General features: G+C 35.4%; 1 protein-coding gene across 2 annotated transcripts; it reads right to left on the bottom strand.

Moving 5' to 3' along the window:
* Positions 1-1,029: 1,029 nt before the first annotated feature.
* On the bottom strand, positions 1,030-15,070 carry anpepa (alanyl (membrane) aminopeptidase a). Of its 2 annotated transcripts, none has more exons than XM_059526868.1 (22): positions 14,978-15,070; positions 12,789-13,521; positions 11,457-11,599; positions 9,180-9,319; positions 8,962-9,088; positions 8,719-8,873; positions 8,526-8,639; positions 7,520-7,663; positions 7,158-7,223; positions 6,984-7,049; positions 5,718-5,893; positions 5,551-5,627; positions 4,894-5,027; positions 4,753-4,808; positions 4,209-4,356; positions 4,037-4,128; positions 3,828-3,938; positions 3,326-3,493; positions 2,610-2,750; positions 2,434-2,515; positions 2,132-2,313; positions 1,030-1,790 (listed from the first exon to the last, which is right to left on the bottom strand). In XM_059526868.1, the coding sequence occupies exons 2-21, from the start codon at positions 13,376-13,378 to the stop codon at positions 2,161-2,163; spliced, it is 2,883 nt and encodes a 960-aa protein (XP_059382851.1). In that variant the 5' UTR covers positions 13,379-13,521; positions 14,978-15,070; the 3' UTR covers positions 1,030-1,790; positions 2,132-2,160. The 2 variants fall into 2 exon arrangements, with proteins under 2 accessions (XP_059382851.1, XP_059382843.1); XM_059526860.1 differs by lacking the exon at positions 14,978-15,070 and adding an exon at positions 14,597-14,868.
* Between the last annotated feature and the right edge of the window lie 1,969 nt (positions 15,071-17,039).

The raw sequence follows: 17,039 nt of genomic DNA, 5'->3' as shown, positions 1-17,039 counted from the left end.
GTCTCATGGTGTTCGTGTGGTTATGACAGAGAATTGCATAGAAAAACAATCTAATGGATGTCACCAAGCAGCACTTTATCTTTTAACGTATTCTGAGGTTACTTGTTCAGTGTGTCATGATGACAGTGTATAAGCGCGTTGAGAAATGAGGAAAATGCACACTAAAATACACAGATGCAGTTACACAGCTTGAAACAATGATTTCAAAATGTTTCTACAACTTAATTATTTATTTAAGATAAAAAAGACAAAGATATACATGTTTCAAAAAAGGCCTTAAAAACAGTAACCACCTACCATTTAAAAGTTTGTGGTCAGTAAAAAGTCTCTTATGCTCACCAAGGCTACGATTATTATTATTATTTAAAAAAATACAGTAAAACTGTGACATATTATTACAATTTAAAATAACTATTTTCCATTTTAATATATTATAAAATGTAATTTATTCCTCTGATGGAAATGCTGAATTTTTAGCTGCTCAGGGTAACATATTTGATTATTAACAATGTCGAAAACATTTGTGCTGCTTAATATTATTCGCCGACAACATGATTCTTTTATTTTCAGGGTATCGAATATAACATTCAGAAGAACAGTAGTTATTTTAAATGCCTTTACTGTCACTTTGTTCAGTTTATTTCACTTGCTGAATAGAAGTATTAGGGCCAGATTTACTAAACATGGCAAATTAGCAATAGAGCGCAATTTCGTAAAAGCATCGATGGGAGGGGAAACTTCCAACTTGTGGTCAATGCACACATTAAAGATCACAGATGCAGCCAGATCATAATGACCAGCACAATCTACCAAGAGCAGTGCTTTTTTTCGTAGCTTTTTTGGGCGTTAAATATAGGTGCAAATACCAGTAATTTGACGAGGACAAACATTGGTAAATCAGGCTGCGTTAAGGTGAAAAAGTTGCGTTTTTCCTGAAAGGGAAACTCCTAAAAAATGCATATTCAATAAGGTGCAAAAATAATTGTGTCCACGCCTTTTCAGCGCTAATTCGTCACTGCGGGTCTTTAGTAAATTCTGAAATATTATTTTAATGCCAAAAGATGGTTTGCGCTGGAGCGAGCTGTTTGTAAATCTGGCCTTTAAAAAATTTACTGACCCTAAACTTTTGAGTGGTCGTGTATTTTTATACTTTTTAAGGGCAGCATATTTAAAAAAAAATGCTAAATCCAGTCAATAGCAAGTTAATAAAACGCTGAATAGAATCTTACATTGTATGTAGAAAATATTAGTGTGGTTGCCCATACACAATTGTTTTTGTGTGTGCATAGCTATACGGTTGCTTGGATGCTACTTAGTCAGCTCATAACAACAGCTTTTCCAGGCACTAAATATGGCTTGGATCATATGTAAGTCTAATGGACCTCCACTCGAAATGTTGAGAAACATATAACAAACGTCTCCTGAACAACCTGCATGATTTGAGGTATGAATGATGTCCATAGCAGATATTGTGCTGGATAAGTATGAGTATGAGCAATAACAACAATAATAGTGATGCTTAGTTTAGCAACACCACTAATTATACACACATTCTGAAACAGGTTCCCTGCTTTTTCAATACTGAGGGATCCATTGTCAGTGTAGTCTCTTATGTAAATCCATCCTCATGTGTATCCGAGTTATGTGAACTGGTGGTTAAATATCAGAGCGCAGTCTCCAGGAGGGGCTGCTCCTTGGGTAAAAACATCCTGCCAAAATGCTGTTAGCATCCATTCATTTTAATTCCATCAGGTTACAGGATGATGAATTCATGTGAGGCTGGAGGCGTCCTGCAACACACACACACACACACACACACACACACATGATGAATAATAGGAATAGTACACCCAAAATGTACATTCTGTCATATTCATTCCCATTTATAAGTTTGGGTATTACTAAAAACTCTTATGCTCACCAAGCCTGCATTTATAAACAGTTGTATTGTTGAATATAACTGAAATGTATATATTTTTCTGTTTCCAGTTTCAGGGTATTCAAAATTGCCCTTTTGTGTCTCACAGGAGAAAAATCATATAAGTTTGAATGATATGAGGGTGAGTAAGTGATGACAGAATGATCATTTTTTAACTTAAGAGCATCCAGCTGAAATAATACTTGAACTTACTCTGATCTCAAGGCACACAGATGTGAGTATTACACTGATTCTGAAAGGAACCACTGAAGAACCGGTTCCTTGTTCTCCGCCAGCCACTTAATCTTGGCTGTTGTCTTCTCGATGGCCTGCTGCAACGCTTGAGTTCCCGAGCCGAATCCAGTCTCAGCGTTATCCTTTTGGAAGCGTTTTAACTGAACAAAGACAGCGAGGATTTTACACTTAAGTCAGGTTATGTCTTATAAGCCTCTTACTGTATATAATGCATGCAATAGATTTTTGCTGTGTGGGTTGTAAGGTCAAAGGTCATGTACCTGACTGAGTTCAAATGGTGTGCAGAATCTATAGGTGATGTCACTAATCAGTCTGGAGAAACTGAATGATCCTGTGCCGTACCTGTTGAGTAATACCAAAAGTATGTTATTTTACATATTTTTCTCTTTCTTTCTCTTTGTGTGTGTGTGTGTGTTATGGTATTTGGCATACTTACATTTTAAAGAAATAGTCCCAGTTTGCCCGGACAAAATCCCATGCCAAATGTTGGCCAATAATATTACTGGCAATGTACCCAATGGTAGAAGTGGCGTCCTGTTTGCGTATCTTTTCTGGGTTCATAGTGTATTCCAGGTACCTTATTACAATTTACAAGTTAAACTCCACAGTTCCTGGAGTACTACAATGCATCTACACAAATTGTTCAAAAATACATTACAATTGCATTTCAGACAGGCGATGACTTGAACACACAATTTCTATAATAAACATGTTTATGATTTCTGAATTAAAATTATTTTTGATATTTGTTTTACGGAGCTTTAAGTACCAAAAAAAAATGGATTCCCTCTTAAAAAGTAAAATTAAAAGATTAAAAAATCGGGGTTTTGTCATAATCTTGTCATAAAAAAGAACATTGCATAATAAGGATATGAATAATAAGCTATATTAGTATTTGAAAAAAAAAAAAAAAAACATTGTTGTGTTAAGAGGTTTTGTTGTCATAAACGATGAAACTTGAAATGATGAAGGATGCTTAAAAATATCAGAACATGATGTACGAGGTAGGTTCTGTTCAGGTTTGTTATGTATAACCCCAAAAATGTGTTCGTCATTCGAACGTTTCTAAGAACTTGAGTGTTAATATAAGTAGTTTGAATTGAATTTATTTTAGACATCATGTCTTTGACCCTTATGCTTTCCCAGAGCTACCTGTTCAGTAACCAGGGCACTTTGGTGCAGGCCAGAGCCGATCTCAGTTTAACAGCTTCAGCTGCGACTGTGGCCTTCTGGAACATTTGCCAGCCGAAGTTCCACTCTTCTGCACCACCTGCAGCGATGGCATTACAGTACACCGTCGACCTCAGGTTAGGATGAATCCTGGAATCAATGGAATTTTTTTTTCATTACTTATTTCATCATAAATGCTGCACCGATAAATGAAATGTTGTACTATTTAAAATAGAAGAAGAAAAAAAAACAGGTATTAAATTAATTTGTTCACTTTATAAAACTAAGGTTCATTTCCTCCACTGATATTGAGTGTCAAGCACTTGAAACTTCTCAAAAACACTTCATATATTGTACAATACAACATTTCGAAGAGCTGGTACTTTAAAGGAACAGGTGATATAAGTTACTAATCTCTAAATTGCTTTAGACATGGTAGACAATCATCCACATAGGAAATAGCTTAATTAAGGTTTGCACTCACGTATTGTTATGAGGATTCTGCATCCATTTTTTGAACCAACTCCTAGTCAGTTCTCTGCATCCCTCCACACCGGTGCTGCAGGCTAGAGACAGCGAAATGATCTGTGTGAACCTGAGGACAAAAAAATAGCTTATTATTAAACATAACTTTATCTATATAAAGCCAATTGAGTCTGGGAAGCATGTGATTTATGAAAGATATGTCCTTACTGATCAGTGTGGCCAGAGGGAACTGTTGTCCAGTTTGAGCTGATAGTCCCAAAATATTCAAATAATGGTTTGATTTGCTTCTTAAGATAAACCTAAAATAAATACAAACAACAGTTCCTGTAATCTATCTTTTTTACTTCAGTTTTTATTATAAAAATGAGATTTAACCAACCTGCATGGCACCATAAACTTCACTGCGATCGAACAACTGAAAAAAATAGTTCAGATTTCGAAGTGCCGCCTCCCATGGAATGTATTCCCGCTCACGCAAGAGATATTTAGTTGTTCTCAAAGCAAGCGTGATGTTTATAATGGATGCTCTGGAGAAAAAAATTATAATATATATATATATAGCAGCATTTCATAAAAAATATAGTAAAATCAGTAATATTGTGAAATATTAAAACAGTTTAAAGTAGTTGTTTTCTATTTTAAAATGTAATTCCTTCCTGTGTTAGCAAAGTGTAATTATTAGCAGCCATTACTTAATTTTTCAACATTTCTTATAATTATCGATGTGGAAAACAGTTGTGCTGCTTATTATTTTTGTGGAAAATGTAAAACATAATTTTTTGTTTCAGGAAGAGAAAGAACAGTTTTTTTTATTTAATGCACCCTATCTAAATAAAAGTATTAATTTCTTAAAAAAAAAAAGAAAAAACACAAATCACAAAATTTTGAATGATAGTGTGCATGCAATGTGCAATAATTCTCACCTTGCCAGATTAAATGCATCATCCAAAATCTGAGCTCTGTTAACCACAGGTATCACCTATATAAAGAGAAGACATTTAAATATTTTTTATGTCTTTTTGGCCCTTTTGAGACTGCTCTTTCTCATAATTTTCATGCAGGACCTGGTGATCGGACTCCATTTGGCTGATAAGTCGCTCCCAGTTCCCAAGGTCGTAGTTCACTCTGAAGTATCCCGACAAATTGAGGTTGGCCAGCACCCATTCATTTTTGGTGACTTTCATGGGTTCGTGAAGAGCTTAGAGCAGATAAAACAAGGTAATATTTCATACAGTATCTCCATGCAAGGAGAAAACATATCATTTGACAGCAAGTTAACAGTATTGGCAGTGCAAAGACAAAATGAATACATGCATCTTTATACAAGGGCCAGTAGATAACCACCAAGCAACAACCCTGCATTGTGACGACCAGTTTCACATGGTCAAACACTTTTCTGTTGGTCTTCAGTAAAGGTAAAAGCAAATGCATGCACTCAAAGCTTTCTCTCGGGCCAGAATAGTTTTGTAAGCTTCTAAAAACAAATCTAATTCATAAATCCATGTTTCATGCATCTCCAGCTCCCTGTAGAATCCCGAGTAAGATTTGACTCTTTGTCTACTACAGATTGGCCGAATGCCCTTGCGTTGGAGTGAAGAGATGCATAACTTTAAGAACCGAGTGACCTGCGATTTTATTGGCTGAGCGAGAGTGTGCAAGGCTTGTTGCAAGATCTTGAGGTAGATGAAAAGTATAAAGTGACTTAACAAGGTTTAATGTACCTGATTTCTGCAGAAGCCACAGCTGGTCCTGCACCTGGTGTTTCTTCATCCATTTGATGGGTACAAACCATTCATAACTGAGGTTTAACACAGCAGTTAGACTTATAAGAAAGGTTTTCAGAGGATCTGGAAATGTTAGATTGCAGTGATGATGTTTGACAACATACTTGAATTCAGATTTCCTATCCACCACTGCTTGAGGCTCTAGAAGAAAGTGCTTTTGGCTGACGTTCCCTGTTCGAGTGTCGATAGTGATTACTGGGAAACCCATCTGTAGTATCCAGCGGTTCATGATCTCATGAACACTATGTGGTAGTTTCACTCCTGGAGTTTGAACTACTGCCTGGTTAGTAAAAAATGAACAGTTCCTTAAATGTTTACAGTGTTTACTACACCACATACTGTAGGGCTTGATTTTCAGAACGTTTGACTGATTTACGATTTCTATTTATTTATTTAACTAGTCAACTATGTAACATGACTAAAGTATTATTTTCTTTACTAAAAATCTAGTTAAAAAAAAGCTTCCAATTGCAGCACAGTGGATGTAGAACAAATTCACTTGTTATAAGTGGAAAATATGCATGAAATTGTACAAACACACATATTGTACAAGTTTGTTTTAAAGACAGTTATGCACACAGCCCGTTTCTGCCACTGCGATTGGTTATCTCAAAGTCCTGATGTTTTTGTTTCACAGTTGTGAGTTTGTATCTCGCAATTCTAACTTTATAACTCGCATTATATAAAAATATTTTTCTCAGAATTGTGAGATATAATCTCACAAGCCAATCTTCTTACAATTGCGATTTGTGAGCTCTCACAGTTCTTTTTTTTTCAGAATTAAGAGATATAAAATCACAATTGCAAATTATAAAGTCTGAATCGCAAGACATAAACAGACTTTTTTGCATTTCTTAATTTTTTCTTAGTATTGTGAGATATAAACACATTTGCGAATTATAAAGTCAGAATTGTGAGATGTAAACTTGCAATTGCGAGAAAAAACATCAGAATTGCGAGATATAAACGGACTTTGTTCATGCAGTTTAGACTTTTTTTCTCAGCATTGTGAGATATGAACTCACAATTGCAAATTATATTGGGAGATGTAAACTTGCAATTGTGAGAAAAACATCAGAATTGTGACAAAATTATATCTTGCAATTCTCTTTTTTTTCTTAGATTTGCAAGATTGCGAGAAAACTCGCAATTGCGAGATATAAACTTTTTTCTTGCAATTCTGACTTTTTCTGAATTGTGAGATGTAAACTCACAATTATGAGTTGTAAAGTCCAAATCCTTAAAATTGCGAGTGTATATCTCGCAATTATGATTTTATAGCACACAATTATGATTTTTATGCCATGCAGTACTAACTTGCAATTGTCCATCTTTACCGCATATAAATCTGCGGCAGTTAAACAGCCCACCTTTTGAAGATGGTCCCAGAGATCTGTATACACTGAGCTTCCAAAAGCAAACTGCTTCAGATAGTTCTGCAGCAGAAGAACAACACAACAATACTATTAGGTCATGAAATACGGCACGAAAGTTGCATGAACTCTGGAACTTGTTCAAAAACAGGAAGGTACAGTAAGGCTTACACCAAGTCCTTTGGCAAACACCGGCTCTGTCAGGAATTCAGAGAGCATTTTAAGCACTGCAGCTCCCTATAATGACAAACATATGAAAGGCATTTATCTCCGACTGGATTGAAACTACCATGACTGCTTTATGACTTTATTTGCAACCTCTCAAGAGTGTTGGTCTTTTGAAATTCCACAATATTAGTGTTCAAGCTGACACTTAACAAAAAGATCCAAAACATGTTTTTTTTTTTTACAATGTTCCATGTATTTAGAATCTATTGCTAGTCCATTGTTATCCAGATGCTTGAGTGTTATTATTGTTTCTTTAGGCACTGTTAAGTTGCTAGCTGTCATGATAATGCAGTAGATTTTTATACCTTGCTGTAGGATATGGTGTTGAACATTTCGCTGATTTCTGAGGGTGTGTTGACCTCCCCCTCCTTTCGGGAGAGGGGGTGAGAGGAAGTCAAGCCATCCACAGCAAACGCACTTTGCAGGTCGTACAGAATGATCTGGTCTTTCTGGCGAGGGACGGAGTCGATTGTCAATTACATGTTACAAGGTGTGTCTTTTCAACACATTTCTGAACAACAACATGCAGTAATACATCATCCTCTCTCAAAGGTGAAGTGTGTAACTTCAGCACCACTAGTGGCTATAAACAGAACTGCAGAAATAATTCATGTTTCCAGGTTTACCAAGGTGGTTTGTTTGTTGGCAAACTTGACATTTTCACTATTTATTTTTTTCATTCATTCATTTTTCATTTAATTAAATAAATATTGTATGTCATATATTTTTCGAGTTTACTAAGTGCTTGTGTGTTAGAAATAAATAAATCAATAAATCAGGTTCACCAAGAACTCATTTGACCTTATTTAGTCATTCATTCATATATTTATTTATAAATTTCCCAAAACAATTGCCGAATGAATTAATGAATGTTTCAGATTAACCTAGAACTTGTTAAAGTAAATAGGCACTGTTTTTATGTTGCTTGCAAACACAACTTGATTTTGTCAGAATACATGGCTATTTCTAAATGACCATCAAGGGAGAAAGACACTGTTTGGCCTGGGTGATGTAGTTACAGCATCCACCAGCAGGACTATCTGCTTCCAACCAGCCAGAGCTTTGCTTAAACAAACTCACAGATGTTTTGAAAGCATCTACAGATTATCTTTAGTTGTTTCTGTTCATGAAATTGGAATGGAGAAAGTACGTACATGTTTCAACTTTAAACACAGGCACGTTTTTCTACACGATGTAAGAGCCTTGATGATTATTTAATAGTGTGAGAGGTTAATTATCTAGGGATCATCTTGAAATTATTTAAAAGTGAGGGATTATTTCACAAAAAAATCCTCTGAATGATGTTCTTACCATGTTCCAGGTGGGCTCAGCATAATCAGCGCCCAGATACTCCACGTATGAAGCGAACCCCTCGTTCAGCCAGAGATCATTCCACCATTTCAGCGTCACAAGGTTTCCAAACCACTGGAAGACACATAAATCACATGGCAAACCATGCAAAACAAAAAGTACTCTGAGTCCCCTTTACAGGGCCTAGACGTACCATGTGAGCCAGCTCGTGAGAAACCACAGTCAAAATCCTCTGCTTGTTGCCATTGGCAGACGTCCACGGATCGTATAGAAGAGCCGTCTCTCTGTAAGTGACAAGACCCCAGTTTTCCATGGCTCCTGAGTTAAAGTCAGGCAATGCAATCTGGTCTAAGAAAACAGGAGGATAACCACTTATTCTACTGTTTTTTTGAAGGGAAACTGTATTATTTTTTATCATGAATGAAGCTGATCATACCTGACTTAGAAAGCGGATAGCTAGTGTTGTAATATTTCTCAAAGAACTCCAGTATTGGCTGAGTGATTTTAAGCGCATAGTTCCCTTGTCCGTCATCAATGGCTTTTTTTCTTGCCCATATTCTTACCTTTGACAAGCCAAACAAGTAGATTTCTTATAACTTCACGTCTATACCATATTCCTCTTCATAAATTTATAAATTGATGCAGAGGCCCTACCAAAACTCCCTTCTTGTCTTTAACACTGATGTACTTAAAATCACTGACAACAAACGCGATGAGATATGTTGACATCTTCTTTGTGGGTCCAAATATCGTTCTGGCAACTTCTGTTCCATTGATGATGACATTTTCTGTTTCTAAGATGAAAAAAAAAAGAAATTAATATTTAAGAAAATGCAAGGGATAACATTTTTGTTCAAAATATAATTATTTACATTTATGTTATTTGCCTTTAACATTTAAATTCCGCATAATTAGAAATCGGTATATTGAGTAAGTGAATATAGGCTAATTAAATATATTAAATAAGTCCATTTTAATTCCATATCATTAAACATGTCGATCACTGGCCTATGGTCCACAGCATTTAGTTTTGCAATCGAAAAGCAAGGGATATGTTAGAAAATCTTGACAGGGTTTAATTAAACGCTGTTTTGATTTGAAATTGGCCCTGCAAGCAAAACATGTTTTGAGGCAAAAGTTTGCCTTTTTTGCTCATGTTCAAATAGTCAAGATTTGAAGCTGAAGGCAGTTGAGGGAATAACTGCAAGGGGAAACAAACACAGCTGAAATGAATGCCAACATCAGGAGGACAGATGTTGTCGAATGTCACATAATCTGCAGACTCAAAAACTCATAACTCAAAAAACCACACATGACTTGCAAACAAATATGCAAAGTTTGCACTTTAAGTGAATAATTCATTAGTCATCATCACTTTATTTTTTTCTTAACAGTGTTGGAGGTAACGCATTACAAGTAATGTGAGTTACGTAATCAGATTACCTTTTTCAAGTAACTAGTAAAGTAACGCATTACTTTTTAATTCGCAAGAAAATACCTGAGTTACTTTTTCAAAAAAGTCTTTCGTCCCCATATTGGGAGAAATCGGAAGTGCAGAGGCATTGTGTGCGCTGTGTGAATATTATATATTTCTAGACTTAATGTGAATGTGCATTAATTCATCGCACTCACAAAAAAAAAAAACAGATTTAGTATTCAACAAAATTAATGAAAACAGTGAAATGCAAAATTAAAAAATGTTAAATAACACAAATGTATCTAATCCCATTTTATTAACTAATGTCTTTGCTGCTGACCTTTGATCCAGTTCAACCATAATACTAATAAGCAAAAATGACTTTAGATAAACTAACAATTGCGCTTCATTGTATTTTTGTCTTTTTTTTTAACCTTCTTCTGTGTTTTACTGTACAGACGTGAATTTACTTTTTCCTCAGCCTGAGGTCTATTCGTTACACTTTTTTGGTGTGAAAGGGCTTTTACATTTGCTATAAATATAACTTATTATATTAAAAACAATCAAGCCCTGCTCATATTGAAAAAGTAACGTGTAATGTAATGGAAACTTTCAATAAAAAGTAACTAAGTAATGTAATTAGTTACTTTTAGGGAGTGACGCAATATAGTAATGCAATACTTTTAAAAGTAAATTTCCCCAACACTGGTTCTTAACCCATAACTCTCTCTTCCATGGTTTACAGATTTTTGAATATCCTGCTCTATTTTGCTGTGCTTTTTTGTTGTTGTTGTAATGGACTGAAATTGAAGTCCTTATTCACTGAAACCCGTCCTCACTGCAGCAGCTCTCAGATCAAATATGGTGTCTATTCACCTATTTTGTAGGCTATGATACACAGCTATATATGGCTTCAGAAGGCTTGGTGTATCACAAGTCTTAGACTTTTTAATGATATTTTATGGCGTTTTATTTTGTGATCTTTAAACACCCAGTTCCCTTTAACTTCCATGAGAGAAAAAAAAAGAAAAAAGAAAACATTTCTATATAAGTGTGGGCTCTTTTCATTTTTAAATACACTAAAATCTGGCCCAGGAAGTGATTATGGATCAAATAAACAATTATGGGGCCATCTTGTGGTCTAAGAGGGAGAAAGTAAACAAAAACAAAAAGCTGAAAACATTTTATGAACAATTTAATGTCTTTAGTATAATTATTTATTGTTAATTTGTTGTAATTTTGGTTAATTTTATTCTTTATTTGATTTGACTTTTGTTAATGTATTAAAATTTTAAGTTAATAATGTTTATATATATATATATATAAGTAAATTATGTTTTGGAGGTTGAAACTATTGCAAAATCTTATAGTAAAATTTGCAGGTGACAGTTGAATCCTACAATCTCCGATGGGCCTGAAAATCTTGTTTAGGGGAGCACATACAGATTCGGTCTTTCATTGAGCACAAATACAAAGTAATTAGTTTAGGTTTAGTGATGGATTGATTGTCTTACTAATTTCTTGGCTGTTTGACAGTGCTGTCTTTTCCAGGTCATGGATGAGCGTCATATGAAACACAGCTTTCATGCCAGGTTCATCAAAACATGGGAAAGCTTTTCTAGCGTAAGTGCCCTGCATCTGAGTGATGGCAATAATTCTGCAAAACACAAGAGCAGTTCAAGGGTCATTGGATCACAAAACTATAAACTCAGATCAATTTCAGAAAGAATTAATACCATGTTTTGTGCAGTTGCACTTATAAATACATTGAATTACTTTTTGTTTGTCAGTGAGAGGTCATATTTCTAAATTTAAATGATCTAGAATGTTTTTCTAAGTAAAAAGTTTTTGAAAGTAACAACATCAAATAAATTATTTTTAGTAACAAGTCACGTCTTGATTTAATTGCATTATAGAAATATCAAACCAAGTGGCTTTTATTTTTAAATATAGCACAAGTAAACAGCAAAACAGATTTTTTTTTATTTTTAAATGATACAACAATAGATATATTACCATTCAGTGTAATATTGTGAAATAGTATTACAATTCAAAATAACTTTTATATTTAATATGTTTTAAAATATAAAATTATAATTATCAATTTTGAAAACAATTGTGCTTATTATTTTTATACATTTGGTGAAATCTTAATCTTTTCTTTCACTGTTATTTGATGAGCAGAAATTTCAAAAGAGAATCATGTGTTTGAAATAACATTAATAACATTCACATTGTAACATTACACATGTGTTCCCTATGCAATGTATGCAATATATCCCTATATGTTCCCTAAGAATAAATATACTAATAAGTGTTTAGTATACATTTATGTATACTATGTGTACTACAAATATATTTAAATATTTATGTGCTTGATTAAAATACCCTACAATTATACTTTTTTAGGATACTAAACTGGTGTGCTTAAAGTCTGATAAATTTAAACAACTAATGTTGTACTTAATGCAATTTAATTGTGCAGAAGTAGAGATGAGGTCCAACTGAAGAATATTTGACTGTGCTAAAGTGAAACTATTGTTTCAGTATACTTCAGTTACACTTTAAATATCTTGCATAAATTAATTATTCAAAGATCATTCATTATTACGAAATGTGCACTGTGCACAAGTAGTACTCCAAATGAGTCTATTTTAATTTTATACTTTGTATGAAATAATTTTTTTTTTTTTACTAGGGTTTAATGACACTTTTTTCATCTGTTTGCTGATGCCACGTGGTTTGACATTTTGTGTCTAATGGAATGAAGTTCTGACATTTTAACTTGCTTTAGAATCTATGTACTTTTTAGGGAAACTGTATTGCGTCCTAAAACAACTTCTCACTTTTTTTCCCCATCTTCCATGTATTCACTCCTGTAGAAACCCTCCAGATCGTCAGCGAGCTCTCCTGTGAACTCTGTGTAGAGCCAGTAGGACTTGCCAGGCTTCAGTTTTCCCTCCAGTTGAATCACCAGGTACTGTGTTTCCGTCTGAAACCAGGTTGTCTTTATGGCCGGAGCCGTTACGCCGCTCTGACCCGTGAGTTTTGCATGGTGCCCCTTAAACAGAGTCAAGTTCAACTTGTTGGAGTGAATTAATATCAGGTCTGTCTTCTTCACACAAGTAAACATCACTCCAGAGATGCCAGTGAAAATATACATCCCATTGGCGTTCTTCACCAAACGGGGCCAAAGAGTCACATTGTAGTACTCTGGAGACAGAGTATCAGGCAGTCTGTATTTGTCCCAGGGTTCGTTGGAAGTCTTCGGGGTGGGGGGTACTGGCAATGTAGTTGCGTTGGTGAGTTTTGCTGCATTTTTGGACTTTTCTCGATTATAAACCACTGATAATGCAATGATGGTCAGCAAGGCTATTGCAGCAAGCACCATGGCTGCAGTGGCCAGATGTCTGCTGATGTAATATCCTTTCCCCATTGTCCACTGTGGTTTGAGTTGAGAAATCGGTGGTGTCCTTTATGTGCGTTTTACTTCTTTGCAGTGTTGTTGAGATGATGCTAGCATGACATTGCCTTGAACAAAAACAAATAGATGCTTTCTATCTTCGGTTATATGAATACCTATGAGGAAATGAGGAATAGTTCATCCAAACATGAAAATGTCAATATTTACTCACCCTCATGACATTTAAAATTGAATGACTTAAAAAAGAAGACATTTTGCAGAATCTCCACACTTCTCTTTTCCAAACAATGATAATGATATAGCCTGCCTACAGTGTTATTTCACTATTTTCAATAGGCTGTTGTTGTTATTTATGGCTTTTTTGATTTAATATATTTTTTATATGTTTAGTTTAAATATTTTAACTTTTTTAATGGGATTTTGTCATTTTTTATTCATTTTTGTTTTCTTGTTTCTTATTTTTTATTATTCTCAATTTAGTTTTTATCATCTTATGTTAGTTCAATCAACAATCACATGCACATATTTTAACACTTAAAAGCTGTGTATGTTGTAGAAAGCAGAAATATGAGCAAAAGTGAACTGGCCTGGAAGCTTGAACAGATTTTAGGTGCACACAGAATGGATCATCTCACTGGAGCAGGATAGAATGGGATGGGATGCCTTCCCTGTTCAGCTGATTCATTTTCAATTAAACCAATAGATACCATGAGCTGCCTTTTCTTAAGAAGAATCGTTTTTGTCCTCGTAAGTGGGAAATGTATGTGAAAGTTCAACTTGCAGATGTTTTTGCATTGGAAAAAACTGCAGTGGTTGCATAAGGGGGCAATGAAATTATAATCATTACACAAATATGCTGTGCCATAAAAAATGCTATAATTTATTTGATTTGATTTTAGTCATTTTAGTACTCCAGCATACAAACATATTCCATGTAGTTGTCAAGGCACAGTTTGTATTTATCAATTATATGTATACAACATTTTTTATATTTCTAAATGCTTTGTGTGATATGTATATTTTAGTTCCATCAAGGTACCTGAAAATTTATATATATATATATATATATATATTTAAACTAGTCCACCAGCTGGATCTGAATATAAACCAGTATAGAATGTTCATGCTGGTCTGAACTGATCTTAACAGGTATGGCAAAGTCTTTAATGCATATCATGGTTTTGCATATACAAATTCATGCAATCATTGATATGAATATTTTGCTCTCACCTTCCAGCTGCAAAACCATTTTGCTTAAACTCCTATATGAGAGCTAAAAGCCTTTCGCTCTACTGCGTACGACCATCTCCACCTGGAAGTTATTTGAGGTAAGTAAATATACATTAACAAACTCTCTGCAGCCCTCTAAAATATGAAACACCCACACTGCAGTCCAAACCAAAGAAACCCATCTCATCCGTTGACCATATGCTAAATCACTCTGTCTGGAAAGCCATGCACGCAGCAGCGCAGGAGCACAGAGATCTTGCAGCAGTTCTCTTGCTTTTGTAGAAAGACTTCTTCTTAGTTCTTGTATGAGATACAAGTCAAATCACATAAATGAACACACATGCTTGCCTGACGAACAGAAGAGAGTAAAAGTGCACATACCAGGTATCCATAGGGAAAGTCACAGAAGTGGGAGAGTCTGTGAATATGATGAGGCTGATGGGAAAAACAAACACACACACACACACACACACACACACACACACACACACACATACACACACTCCTTCCCATTTGGGAGGAGGGGCGAAATTAAGCCCAGGTTTTCTCACATACACACACACACACGTATGCACACGGACTGTGAATTCTCTAACAAACCTTTTTTTTCGAGGGGTTTTAGGGGGAAAATATGATCACTCTAAAGCATTTATTGTTATGTTTTTTCATAGCTCAGGAGGCTCTGTTATGTTTAATGAGCACAGTTTGAGACCACTTCTCAACCTCTAATAAAGGTACATTGGATATTACAAAGGTGCTTTTCTCAAGAGTAAATTAAGATGTTAAGAGATATTTAGATTTCTGTCCTGTGGCTAGATTTTGTATTTTTGGCACAAAAATGCTAAACTGAAACACTCATTATGCAGCCATTACACTGTTTATCATCAGTCTGCCATCAACTATGATCTTGAAAGGATGTGATTTGATTATATTAAAGCCTCCCACTGTTTATCTTCCCTTTAGGAAAACATAATCATCAGTACTTCAAAAACAGACAAAGTTTAATACTTGCTCAAAATCATTAATTGTATGCAATTATATATATATACTGTACATACATCTATGTACTCAAGCAGCAATTATTAGATCAAAAATACTGTGAAAACACTATTATGTGAATACCATTACAATTTAAATATTTAGTGTTTTCTATTTGAATATCATTTTTAGTTGAGCGTAATGCAGAGCTGTATTTTCAGCATCATTACTTTAGTCTTCAGTGTCACGTGATCCTTCAGAAATCATTATAATATGATTTGATGCTCCAGAAACATTTCTTATATTATCAACATTAAAATCAGTTATGCTGATTGATATTTTTTTGTGGAAACCAGAATACTTTTTTCAGGATAACTGGATTAACGGAAAATTCAAGATTACTGTCTATTTACATTTTGATGAATTGCTAAATGCAAATGTTAAAGTGCAAATTTCAGATAGTTTAAGAGTTCAAATACAAAAAAGATCAGGGTGGAATTGATGGCAAAACTTATAGAAACTCATCTGTTCTCGGTATGCATGTGATAGTGTTTTCCAAACAGGATAGCCTACAATAAACCATTTCAGCTGAAATGCGGTGCACAGGGAATGCAAAGCAGATAAACAGAGCAAGTCTTGATGGAAATGTTCACAACCAGAAGTGAGCCTCATATTCAAACAAGTTATGATGTTTTTAAATCTAAATCTGATGGGAATTGTCTGATGTAGTTTTGAAGGGTGAATATGTGTCATTGCACATGTCACACCCAGGGGCTGGCTATGCTTTAACTAAGCCACACCCCTTCTCAACTTCCACCTCGAGGAGGTCCCCAAACCCGACCCAATGGCCAAACAACACGAGAACAAGTAAGTGATAAAACAATCTTTATTTAAATATTTAAAAATAGCTTAGGGAATAGGGAAAGGGCAATTAAAACTAAACTCTGACTCGGCCCTCCAGATGGGCTATGGCCGGGAAGAGGTCAGGGAGCAAGGGGGCCACGGGGATCCGGGGCGTGGGGCTCGGGCCCCGGCCTGAGTCTTAGGTATCCGTAGCGCCCTCCTTCTTCCTCCTCTTCGCTGAATACAGCTCACGGTAAGTACTGGTTCACACAGTTCGTTCTCGAGGTGCCCACTCTCTTTCTCTTCCTCCACAGGCAACGGCTCTTCGCTGAATACAGCTCACAGTAAGTACTGATTCACCCAGTTCGTTCCTTGGGTGCTCACGCTCTTTCTCTTTCTCCACAGGCAACGGCTGGGACACACAGGCACAGTTAGTTCAGCTTGGTTTTGCTCTCACCTCTTCGCTGATTACAGCTCACAGTAAGTACTGGTTCACACAGTTCGTTCCTTGGGTGCTCACTCGCTTTCTCTTTCTCCACAGGCAGCGGCTGGGACACACAGGCACAGTTAGTTCAGCTTGGTTTTGCTCTCACCTCCTCGCTGATTACAGCTCACAGTAAGT

Source organism: Carassius carassius, chromosome 3 (genome assembly GCF_963082965.1).
Source record: "Carassius carassius chromosome 3, fCarCar2.1, whole genome shotgun sequence".
In the NCBI taxonomy this organism is placed as follows: Eukaryota; Metazoa; Chordata; class Actinopteri; order Cypriniformes; family Cyprinidae; genus Carassius; species Carassius carassius.
The sequence above is the reverse complement of the archived record's forward strand: the minus strand, read 5'-3'. Positions and strand labels throughout refer to the sequence as shown.